Here is a 13,159-nt window from a genome sequence, read left to right on the forward strand (position 1 = left end):
ATTCCTATTTGGACCTTGATTCTTGGTGGCATCAGCACCCCCTGTCTGATTCGTCACTCAAGGATGTACATACAAGTCCTGGGTTAATGGGCATAATTCTGGGTCCAGAGATAGAAGCGCTCTAGTGAAAACCCTACTACCCCTCACTCCCAAGTCTGCAGAACTGGAATAACACAAGCCTGAATAAAGAATGTGAATATAAACACAACACTGAGAATCATAGGCACCGTTTTCTAAAGATTCTTAGAAAGACTAATGATTATAAAGAGAACTAAAAGTGTGAACAACCCCCACTCCAGAGGACCTTAAGAATCCTCCGGCCTTTCTCGTCTGTCTCCTCTTTTGCAACACAGTGTAATGGCAGACCATTCTAGGATGGCTGCAGTCCCTCAGAAGTCTTCAAATTAGAAACTCTACTAATGAAACTATGGCTCTTGACTTCGGGGTCCTACGATGGAAATCAGGAAGGACTCAAAACTGTAGGAAACGGCACTGTGCAGGGCACAGCAGATCTCAGATGGTGTGCTGGGATAAGCTAGTGTTTCCTGAAAAAACGATTCCCTGGCTTGAGCGTAATGCTGAAACATGGCATGCGGCATCCTCATCTTGGAAGCTCTGGATGTATATAAACTCTGACAAGGCCTACAGTAAAGAAATCTGTTCAGCTAGTTAAACTTAACATTCTTCAAAATTATTTGGCCGTGGAACCCAGCCCACTTCTTGACAAACACATTAATTTTTAAGAGTTCGCTAGTGCCTACTGTGTGCCATGGTGATCAAAGGGGAAATATTTCTGGTCTTCATGTAACTTACATATTTAATATTTATTTTCAAAGACAGCTATTGAAGGTAACCAGTTCACCGGGTCTTTATCTGAGCCTTTAACCTGATAGATCACTCCAACTCACTAAATTCCCCTCTAAATCCCATGATCTTTAGCTCTCTGAGACAAAAATGGCAGCTACTCCTCACAAAACATCTCTGCTCTGGAAAATAATAGTCTGGCATAGTCTCCCTGGATCCGCTGTGGCAATTAAAAGCTCTGTACCAGACGCCAAAGGGTGTTTGTGCCATTTGTATTCGTCACTATACCTACATACACTGCCTGGCTCACCGGCGGGGTTTAACAAAGGTGTTTTTGAATCAACGGTAAATGACAAGGACTCCTTCTAGCCCCTGAAAATTCAGACTAAGAATGACCCAGATCAAAATCCTATCTTAGTCTCTGTGGCCAAATTGGATTTAGGTTCCCTTTATTGAATGCTGCCCTTACTGTGCCAACCTGCTTTATATGCCAAGTTCAGATGTGGGCACTTCTTTATTGATGATGTTATGAGCTAATCTTATTTGCAAATGTTTTAATGACCAAATAGATCTTTCTAACTGGAGCTAATGTGTTGAAATGTAATCCCTTATAGAGGCACAGCTGGCTCATGGTCTGAACATAAAACTGGGATTCAAGAGCATTTTCTAACACCAGCCCTGCAATTTTCTTTTAAAAAAAAAATTAATATTCGTGTATTTCAATTCCTCAGTCAGTGAAACAGGAAAATAAACATTGGCTGGTATAACTATGTATAACTAAATGGAGTATGTTTGAAATTTATAACTAAACAAGATACCAAGGAACAAAACAATCACTAATTATGAAATTGGATGCAGAGAAGATTCAGAGGTCCAGCCCATTTTCAATCACATACATACACCGGAAACACAAGATGACTTCCTGGCTGCAGGGTTCTCACCAACGGCAAGAAAAGATCCCAAAGAAAGGAAAAGGGGTATTCATTGTTTGACAAATAAAACAGCCTGGCTGAGCCTCCTCACACAAAACAGAAATCTTTAAAAGTGAAATTAATTTTCCCTGGATTTCCTAACACTTTACTTCTTACCTTGTCTTTACACGTTCAAGTGGCATATCGTTTTAAAAAAACTGTTATGGTAAACAGAATTTAATTATTTTACGGTATGGTCTTTTACAAGGTAAAGGAAATGTGAGGAGTTGAGAAAGTACGCATCCCATACGGTTGGCGTCGTAGCACTTATGATCATTACAAGCACTCACGAAAAGGCAATACTGGGCTTTAAAGCTGAACTCTGTATTATCTCTTTCTCAGAGCCCTGGGGCTATCACTGCAAAGCACAGTGGTCCATTCTAAGCCCTGAATAGAGAAAAGGAAGAGATCATTAAATTATAATTTCCATGCACAATTGGTACAAGTATTTCCTACCAACAGGATTAATATGAAAGCAAGATCCCAGAATAAAGCTGCTCAGCAGAGAGGATGGCAGTTTAGTGTCTTGTAAATTTGATTTCACTGAAAGCCCTGACACATCATAATGGTGAAATCCTATTTACTGTAGCAAGCAGGATGGATAACGCTATTTAATACCTGGTGGACTGTGTGCCATCAGCTCATAGCTTTGTACTCCATGCTCTCATCTTACCTTCAGGTTAATACTTCTTGACAGCCTACATGGTAAATAGAGCCCCAAATTAAGTGCTGATCCTGTGATTTGCAAATCTTTCCTCTAAAGTTAGGCACAGAAAAACTGGCTCCAGTTAAAAGGATAATATTCACGGGATACACTTTTAACAGGCTCACCCCAGAAAAGAATGTAAGTCGCATAACCGTAAAGCCAGATTTAAAAAGCATTTCAAGGTTATCCAAATCACATTTCCCATTAGGAAATTCAGAGAGGTTAACAGAAAAGCCAGAGTGTTTGAAGGACTTGTTGAATAATGAATTAAGGATAAGACCCCCATACCCACTATCTTGCGTGGATCACTCCCTTCCCCCCAAGGAGAACAAAACAGAAGGAAAAAAAACAAAAACAAAAACCTCCATTCCTGCTTGCTGCTTTTGGAGTATTTGCAACAACAAGCTTCCTTTAGGGAGGTAGTTTAGAGTATAAAAGGGTTTGGTCTTTGAACCCACATTATAAAGAACTATGTCAATTATATTAGCAAAAGTTGTAATGATACTGACCCTTATTAATTTCTCTACCTAATAATTAAAACCTAAGTATATTTAGTTGAATTATCACTACTTGCTAATGAGAAAAAAAAGAGGAACTCAAGGTAAACCACTACTAAAACCTCTGTCGTGTGTGATGGCATTACAATGAAAAGAGTCACTCACTGGCTTCCACTGCCTTCAGTGTCCAACTCGTGGACCAGAGAACTCTGTTTCTGCAACGCTGGGTAACTTCACACGACAGGGAATCTGTCCTGATTTCAAGATGAATGAGGAAGGCAGTACAACAATTCAGGGTGCCAAGGGAATAATAGATCTCTAGGTTGACAAACGCAAACTAGTTAGTTATGTACCACAAAGTTGTACTTGCTTTTAACTACTGTGTTAAATTTGCTATGTCACACCGTATGGCCAAAGCAGCCCACACAATAAAATTTATTATATATGAATGAGCTACCCATATGACCTAGAATGGGTAATGATGACTGTTTAGAGAGCATTTGAGGGTGAAACTACCAAAGAATTTTTTTATCCCATAAATTGACTTTATTATCTTCCTACCCAAAAAGAATGTTTGTTTTAGTATTTCAGATGGCGCTGATCTCTGATTCTATCCTATATTAATCCCTTCAAAAGGCTGACCAAGTTTCACTCAATGAAGTATTTTTATAATGACAGACTTCATCTGGTAATAAAAATACATAATAATTTCTTCCCATAAGGAGCACATTGGGTTGACAATAATCCGCTCTGTTGTCGTTTCTCTTTAATGTCATTGTTGGCATTATTCTCCCCCAAGCTTTGCACAAAGGAAAAGAGAAACCGAGGTACTAATTGACAAAGAAGTCAAGCAATCAAAAAATCCAATTAATCATACAGATGAGCCCAACTCTTTATGATGCAATGGAAGATATGCCACCCACTATAAGTAAAAGGCTTTTAAAAATTGCTCATTTGATGTAAGTAAGCACGACCTTAGAATTTAATTAGTAACTCTCTCCACAGGTGACAAACTAGCGAAGTACTTTTCTTCTTAATGACAATTTATTTTTCACCATTCTCTTTGCATTGCTCTCTTCTGCCCAGCTTGTACAATTCCCTCTCCTTAATTGTATGGGATTGACTGCAGTGTGTATGCAAATAGCTGCTGAAATCCGGAGGAGCCTATAAACTGAGAGCAATACAGATCCCCCTACCCTGTTGCTCTGAACATTATAACTGTAGCTAACTAAGCCCTCTGATCTCCCTCAGCTCCTCAGCTCACCAGGGCTTTTATAGCTCTCTTCACACTGTGCCAAACCCCGCCATTCTTACGAGTGCCAGGAGCAAAGTGGATTCAGTAGAGCAAATCAATTCAAGTTCATAATTGAGAAGTTAGACACGCAAGACACACTAATCATCAAAAAACTCACATCTCCAAGATGTCCTGGGCAGGAGGGGGTCCTTCATGCTGGAAGATCTCTGGGGGAATCTGGACTCTGCCCTCTCATACTATGGCCTGGCCTTGCTTCTCGCTTCCCTCCCGCCATAGGGGTAACAGACTACTGGAAAATACACATTTCCCTGAAGAACATGAAGACAAGCGATCCAGATTCTAATGAAATGGCCATCAAAGCGGCTTATCAACAGTAACAGAGTCTGTTTTCTTTCTAGAGATGGAATGAGATGACTCTCCTATAGCAACACAACGAACATACAGATGAATGGTTCAAAAACATTTTTAAACTGTTTGAATGGCTATGAACTCCTTACTCTGAAGTAGAAGAAGCACAACTAGATATTAAAATAACTCTTAGAGGTATCACGCTGTAATTGGTAGGTAATAATACTGACTTTACGTATTTCCTTTTGGCCAAATGTCCCCGGAAAGTACCAAATCCTGGGGGGAAGATTCTGCATTTTGAATGCTTAACACCCTTGCAGTTTATAAGGCAGCATTAATCACATTTTAACATCAGGACCAAAAAACGCTGTATTAGAAGCCAAAAAGAATGAATTTACCACCCCAAGAACAAACAACCAGCAGGATTTAACTCATGAGTGGAGAACTAACAAATATTAAAGCTAATACTGGCTAATGGCTAAAAGGTCAGGTGCCGGACCTGCCCCAGATTGAGAAGCTTTGGCTGTGTGTTCTCCAGCAAATTACTTGAAGCCTTAGGGCCTTCATCTAAACAACAGGATTGATAGCCTCATAGTGCTGTGTGTGTGAATAAAATGACATAGTCCGTGCAATGGGTCTGGCACACGTAAATACTCGAAAAACATTATTCTGAGTTACTACAATGATGATGGTGCTACAAATAGTATTAAGGTAGTCAAACTTAAATATGATTCTCAGAGGACAGATATATACTATTAATTTAAATGACTAATGAAGAAGATTACCACTTACTTGGTGGATAGTTAAAAGTATACATTAATTGCTTAGACATCATTTTATGGTATAAGCTTAGTAAATCTAGGATTCATTCACTCAACTCCTACATGAGTTGTGGAACATACAGGGACAAGAAAATTACCTCTGCTCTGAAGGAATTTACAAGATAAAAACAGATAACTTACCACAGTTATCATGAATATGGCACCTTGAAGAGAGGTATATAAAACACTATGGAGAATTCCCTTACCAATTTGTTGAAAGCTTCCTAAAAACACTTAAGAACCTTCGCTTTGAAAGCTGCCCTAGGTTTCCTCTCATCAAATCACCAATCAGGAAGCAATATTCTCCAAGTCTCTGGCATCAACAACCAGAGTTAGTGTTCAAGTCTCTTTCAATGACGTGACATACCTAAATGTGACCCCTTTCATGTTCTTTACACATAGAAGTTCAATTCACAACTATGTTCAATGTTGTTTGACAAAGCCAGCAACCTTTCCAATGAAATAAGGACTTGAAAGACTTTTCAAATGGCTTTGACTTTCTTTCTCAATAAAGAGTTGCTGGTTTTGGAATACTGGTTCTAAGAAGGGTGAACTGGTGTCCAGTTAAATTATACTTATTCTGAGGCTCCTGGGTGGCTCAGGTGGTTAAGCGTCTGACTTGATTGCAGCTCAGGTCATGATCTCACAGTTCCTGGGATCGAGCCTGGCATCCGACTCTGCACTGACAGTGCAGGGCCTGCTTGAGATTCATTCTCTCTCTCTCTCTCTCTCTCTCTCTCTCTGCCCCCCTGCTCAAAAAGTAAACATTTTTAAAAAATTCTTATTTTATTTTTTTACTTATTCCTCCCCATGAGTTAGTGGTAGGAGAAAGTTATCTCAGACTCCTAGTGAACTAACCACTATGGACATGCGCGAGGAAAAAGCTCCATTCACACGTGGGAATTATCTAATTGACAGAATTTATTGAAACAGATCAAAGAGGCAAGCTGTACTATAGAAGTAAATGTGCTCCACATGCTCAGGGGGCTTGGGTTCATATTCTCAAAAGAAATTGGTATCAAGTCCATGAAAATGAACAGTTCAAGTAATAAGATGATGAGTCATCAAAAAGTGATAATGTAGACAGTTATGGTGTTCACCTAGTTGACGGGTAGGTGGTAAAGTGATCTTAGGGGATCATTTTTGGAATGATTCTATGAAAGACTGGTCAATGTTCCCTGTTCAGTAATGATACACCACCTAGTATCTAGTCTATGGTTTCATCATCTCATTTGGTTAGAATAAAGACATGTGCTTAAACCACTTTTAAACCACAGGCAGTCTGGATTTCATACAGTAAGTTAGATGATTCTGCAAGTGATCATAATATCATAATCATTTGTCTGACATTATGCATTATTGGATTCAGCACTTTTATATCTTCTAACCCGAAGTGTATGGAGAACTTCTAATAGAAATGGTTAGACATTGTACTTTTCACTGTCATCCCAATACAAGGGGAACTCTTTTTACAGTCTTCTGCACTAAACCTAGAAAATGCTTCATCATTGGAGACCTAAATGTCTCTCAAATATTCCTGGAAGAAATCTAGTTGAATGAAATTAATGTAGGTACTTCAGGAATGGCAATAGTAAACAGGATTTTACAGAGATGGGAGAAGACAGCAGAAAGTTGAATAATACTAAAGTAATTTCATGATTTTTAGTATTTTGTACACAACAGAAAGTAAGTAGCTTTCTTTAATGGCAACAGCTTTTGCTAATCATTTTCCGGTTTTCAAAGAGCTTTTATATACATCATCTTATCTGGTTCCCTCAGTAACTCACAAACGTGAGCAAGTAACGGAGTATTACCCCCACTTCATCGATGAAGAACCAGAGACCCGAAGAACTAGGTGACTTGTCACATAACAAGATGACAGCACCGTGCCTTCTTCTGGCTCCTGGTCTAGTCTGGAGTTATTTAGGTATTAACTAATAGTAATGTGATTATTCCACCCCAGGATTTTTCTAAGCTCACCAATGCTTCCCAGTTTTCAGGTAAAATTCCTAAATAACTACTTTCCAGCCTTATCTTCAAAAAGAAAACATATATATTTTTTTCCTATATAAGAAAATGCTGATCGCAATGATTTGACCCCACCGTACCATATCCATCTGATGTACCACTGCATGTTCTAACCTGAGGCCAAAAACAACAGTTACGTGCGAAGCAGATCAGTTTCACGCACGAAGAGCAAATCCTCTTGGTACTTCACACTAATCACCGAATTATCTCCATCAAATTGGTGGACTTATGAGAAATGGATGAATATTTTTCAGTGCCTTTTCTTGTACCCAACAGTGGTCAATGACAAATTCAAAAGGTACCTAGCATAGTAAAACCTGAAGGCAAAGACAACGGTCACGGGGTGGGGAAAAAGGAGATGCTAGATAAATCACCTCAAAAACTACCACTGGTGCATTTTACCCTGCTAATAACATCGACTACCAAGTATGGTGCTCTGGAAATACGGAAGTAAAATAAGAACTACCACTGGCTGAGTAGGTATTCTATGCTGGATACTACAATAGGTGCTTTATGAGAATTAGCTCACCTAGCAAATCAGTGAGATAAGTACTGTTACATCCTCATTTTACTGCTAAAGAAAATGAAATTCTAAGTAGCATGCCCCCAAAAACTCAGCAGGTAAATGTCCGCTCAGTGAATTCAATCCAAGCCATCTGACATCACAGGCTGTGCTCTGAACCAGGGTTCCGTAGACTATAACTCATGGGTCAAATCCAGCCTGCTATCTGTTTTATATAGCCCTAAGAGTGGTTTTAGGTTTTTAAATGATTGGGGGTGGGCGCAATCAAAAAAAAAAAAGAGTATTTCATGACATACAAAAGTTACATGAAATTCAAACTTCAGTGTCCATAAAGTGGAATACAATCACACTTGTTCAGCGACATACTGGCTATGGCTGCTGTCACACTGCAATGAACCGAGAGTGGGGTAGTCGTGACAGAAACCATTACATGGCCAGCAAAGCCTAAAATATTTCCTACCTGGCCCTTCTGAGAAAAATCTGCTGCCTCCTGCTGTAAGCCATTCCACTCTATGCTTATTTCACATCTCTACTTGGATGTCTTAACAAATCCCCCAAATTTTAAGTATTTAAAATCAAAGTCCTGATTTTCTCCACCATCTACATGCAGGTCCATATCTGGTTAGTCTTCCCCTGTGGAAAATCCATCCCTCTAGGTATAAAAGCCATAGATCTACAGTATCCTTGAGTTCGTTCACTCATGTTCAAAACCATCAGCAAATGTGACCAGCTTTGCCTGTGAAATATCCAACCCCATTTCATTCCCTCTACTGCTAGTGGCCTGGCCCAAGCCATCACTATCCCTTTCTGAATTACTGCCACTACATCTTAATAGGTCTCTCTTGTATCAGTTCTTGCCCAAGACAGCAGCCAGAAGGCTCCCATACTCACAAACCCTCTAGCTTTTCAAACATACCATGCATACCCCTACTTGGTGCTGGCTTGCTCCCCATTACTGCAGACCCACCTATGAGACAGGCCCTCCCTCTCCACGAGATCCCCACCAACACTCCTAGCCCCTGGGACTCCTTTTTTCTCTGCTTTATTGCTCACCCATATTATTGCAACCTGCCATTCAATAGATATATTGGATTCTAATTGAATTTAAGCTCCCTGAGGCAGAAGTTTGGTTCATTTTTTTTTTTACTAGTATATCTCTGGCACTGGACCAGGGCCTGACATTTATTAGGTGCTTAAGAAGATAGCTGCTCAATGAATGAGGAAATGAACCCTGTGTGCAAGAAGCACTCAGATTAGTGACACACAGAGATGGGTGAACATACTTAACGTGTTAATAATTGTACTGAATGGGGCTTAATAGTAGATTTCTTATTTTATCTACTTTCTTATTAAACACCTTTCTAAACAAATCAAATTTTAGAAGTCTCAATCAAAGGGACGAGAAAGCTAGCTTTGTATGACCTATGTATGAAATTATTCTAGATAAATCTACTTTCCTGAACAAGGGCACCGATGAGGTACTCAAACTCCCATTCTTAAACCCACGGTCTCATTCTGTTTTAGCCTTAATTCCCTCCTCTACATCTCTGTCAAACTCTGGGGCCATGTTGACTAGAGGTACTGCCTCAGCTACTCCACTTAGCTCTTCTCCCCAACTCCTACTATTCAACTCCTGCCCGCCACTTTTTTTTTTTTTTTCCCTCTAAATGTTCACCTATTTTTGAGAAAGAGCCAGAGATAGAGTGTGAGAGGGGAATGGGCAGAAAGGGAGACACAGAATCCGAAGCAGGCTCCAGGCTTTGAGCTGTCAGCATACCCGAACCCATGCAACCGCGAGACCATGACCCAAGCCGAAGTGGAACACCCAACTGACTGAGCCACCCAGGCGCCCCATCCTGGCCACCACTCTGAAAAGAGATATTCATTTCCTAGCCACAAATGCAGGGAAACTGAGATTTCAGAAAGACAATAATATCCCCTTAAAACACTACCATTTCTAAGAACGTACTCAACTTTGCACAACGTTTGAAAAGACAAGAGTAGCACTCTACTATCTGACCTGGAGGCAGTGCAGTTTCTATACATTTAAGGAAAGGGGCGCCTGGGTGGCTCAGTCGGTTAAGCAGCCGACTTCGGCTCAGGTCATGATCTCACGGTCCGTGAGTTCGAGCCCCGCGTCGGGCTCTGTGCTGACAGCTCGGAGCCTGGAGCCTGTTTCGGATTCTGTGTCTCCCTCTCTCTGACCCTCCCCCATTCATGATCTGTCTCTCTCTGTCTCAAAAATAAATAAACGTTAAAAAAAATTTTTTTTTAAACATTTAAGGAAAAAAGATGAGGGCGTTTGCAGAGTGCTAAATGCCTCATTGAGCCAATAACATGACCACACCCAAGGCAACCAAAGAAGAAATGATATTTCCTGTGAGAATGATCTACCTGCTTGGCGTCTTCACTTCCTGGCCACTTGTTAACTAGGAAAACAGTTATATTTGTAATTATTGATGTTTAAATAAATCATATGGGAAAGCTGCAGATGTGGTACAAGAAGAGAATCAATGACAAGAAATAGTCATACCCTCTCCTCCAGTCTAGCCAGCTGCTCTTTGTAGAATGCATCCTGCTTCTTTATCACTCGATCTTTCTCTTCCAGCTGCTTAGCCTAAAAAAAGAAATGAAGAATATACTATATCGAGAAAAAGCAGCAACAGCAAAGCAAAAGTCAAGTATAAATTACATTAGAAATAAGTACACAAAGCTGAAGATTTTTGCAATCTATTAGGTCTCTGCCACAGAACAATATTAATAAGATGATGATTGCTGTATTTAAATGTAAAGGAGTCTACATTGTATTTTTTTTTTTTTTACTGTGACAGCTGTGTCCTACTTTGTCCAAAAGTATCAGAATACAGCAGACAGTTTTATTTAACTTCTTTCGAAGAGTAATTCCAAAATAAATTTTTCTTAAATATTTTCTACAATAAAACTTAGATTTTATTCCGGTCATAAGCTACATGGTTAACCTTTTTTCTTTTTTTTTTTCTGAACAACAAAAATGCCTGTATGACATTTTCTACATAAATCTTATGTTTAAGAACGCTTAAATTACACACTGAAACCTGCACATAAATACATGTATTGGTCTATCTTCTTTCTTATGAAGCAACTGTCTTTGGAGGGAGGGGCAAAAACTACTGTAAATGTTTATTTGAATAACTGAAAATTAAAAGTAATAAATAAAAAATAGTGAAGGTAACTTTAAAACTTGGTCGTCCCATTTCTAATTTACAAGATTTTTTTTCAAAATTAAAAAAATGTAATAAAATATTTTTTGATACTTGAAAAAATAAAGATAGTTACTTGTGGATGTTTTTCAAGGTTAAGAAATGCATTTTTCAAACTGTTGTTTGTATCTTGATCATTACATTTTAATGATCTTTATCTCTGATAACAGACCTCCCTAAATCACCCCAAATGATAAAAGTTTTTAATATTTTTGTTCAGTAGAATGCTGAAAACACACTTGACTAGGAATTTTAAGATATTAAGCAAGTATGTATTCTGGCACTCCCATCCTTGTGCCGTGCAGCACATTATTTTGCAGGGCGATCAAGTGTCCCCTAGCTCAGCCTGGTGACTTCCCCTAGAGGCTTAGATTCAGTGTACCCATTTTGCACATTTATAGGTCATTGCTTCACTACTTACCTTGTCTTCAATGTCCTGCAGCATGTTTAAAACAAACAAACAACAGTTTTTTAACAATACAAGTAGTATTTTTTCCTAATGTCACAAAGAAATCTGATAGATAATATCTGAGATGCAAACCAAAGAAAGCAATGGGGGGAAAAAAAATCAGAGGACTTGCTTAACTTGGAATGCATTTGAATGTCACTGTGCTGTTACAGTTTGAATAGAAGATTTCAATGAAAAGTTCCTGCTACTTGATAGCATATGAATAAATAAAAACAAACATTAAGATTGCGCCACAACATACTAATATGAAAGTACATAATCTATGGCTCCTTGTTACAACATAGTAAAAAGCTGACTAGTCTGTCAGGAATATAAAAGAAAAGGTAAACAAGGAAAAGAATTTTTAACAAAGCTAAGTATGAAGAAAACATGCATGACTATATGACCTAAAAAGAAAAGATCTTCCTAAATTCAACACACACACACACACACACACACACACACACACACACAGAATACAGGAAATGTGAAAGAATGGATTTATGAGACCCACCATTAAAAAAAAAAAAAAAATCACTAAACCAAATGAATAAGCAAATGACAAAAAGAAGAAAAGAAATTTCAACATGTAACTGAGAGTTAAAGATAATACAACACAGAACACGTTTAAAAAGCACCTCCCCCCCCCCAAACAAATGACCTACACTGGTAATTCACACACAAAAATACAAATAATAAACACATGGGGTAAAAATCAAAGCCCAAGAGAAATCAATGAAAATTAAAATAATGAAATATCATTATTCATCTACTGAACAGACAAAAATATAAAGTACTAATAAAAATGTCAAGGATACAGGAAAATAGGCTTTTCCAGACACTACTGATCAGAATGTAATCTGGTATAACCCTTTTTTAAATCAACTTGACAAAATCTAATGTTTTCAAAATATACATATTCACTGAGATCTAAACTCTATTTTTAGGATTTAAGTAATTATGACAATATATGAAGATGTTCATGATAGGGTTGTATAGAACTGCAAAAAAGCAAAAAAAAAAACCCCACAACATTTTAATGGTTAAATAAAAATATCCTCAAAATATACTAAGTAAAAAAAGAAACAGATAATAAACAGAAAGGACAGTATAATCTCTTTTTTGGTAGGGAAGAAAAAAACTAGGATACTCAACAAAATGTCAACAAAACTTATATGGTAGGCTTATGAGCGGTTTCTAGTTATTCTTGCTTTTTTATATTTTCCAAATTAAAAAAAAAAACATACTTTATAGTCAAAGGACATACGAGAGAATTGTCTGAGGTGAGAGAACTACTCTTCTTGCTTATGGTGGTGGTTACACAATTGCATGCATTCGTCAAAACTCATAGAACTATATATCACAAAGAATGAATTTAACTACATAAATATTAGAAAGTATACACAAATTAAGTACACTAAAACTTATGAAAATAGCTACATATATAAACATATGGATGGATGGGTGCATACACATGTCTTTACTATTATTAATCTGTTTATCACTTGGCTGATTTTAT

At 38.1% G+C, this 13,159-nt stretch overlaps 1 protein-coding gene across 3 annotated transcripts in view; it reads right to left on the reverse strand.

Annotated features, from left to right (window-relative positions):
• CHCHD3 (coiled-coil-helix-coiled-coil-helix domain containing 3) overlaps positions 1-13,159 on the reverse strand; it is a 287,147-nt gene that overhangs the window by 93,960 nt on the left and 180,028 nt on the right. For all 3 annotated transcript variants that reach the window (XM_049643026.1, XM_049643028.1, XM_049643029.1), the window contains exon 5: positions 10,487-10,570. In XM_049643026.1, the coding sequence (XP_049498983.1) occupies positions 10,487-10,570 (84 nt within the window). The remainder of the gene's footprint in view (positions 1-10,486; positions 10,571-13,159) is intronic.

This window comes from Panthera uncia, chromosome A2, assembly GCF_023721935.1.
Source record: "Panthera uncia isolate 11264 chromosome A2, Puncia_PCG_1.0, whole genome shotgun sequence".
Lineage (NCBI taxonomy): Eukaryota > Metazoa > Chordata > Mammalia > Carnivora > Felidae > Panthera > Panthera uncia.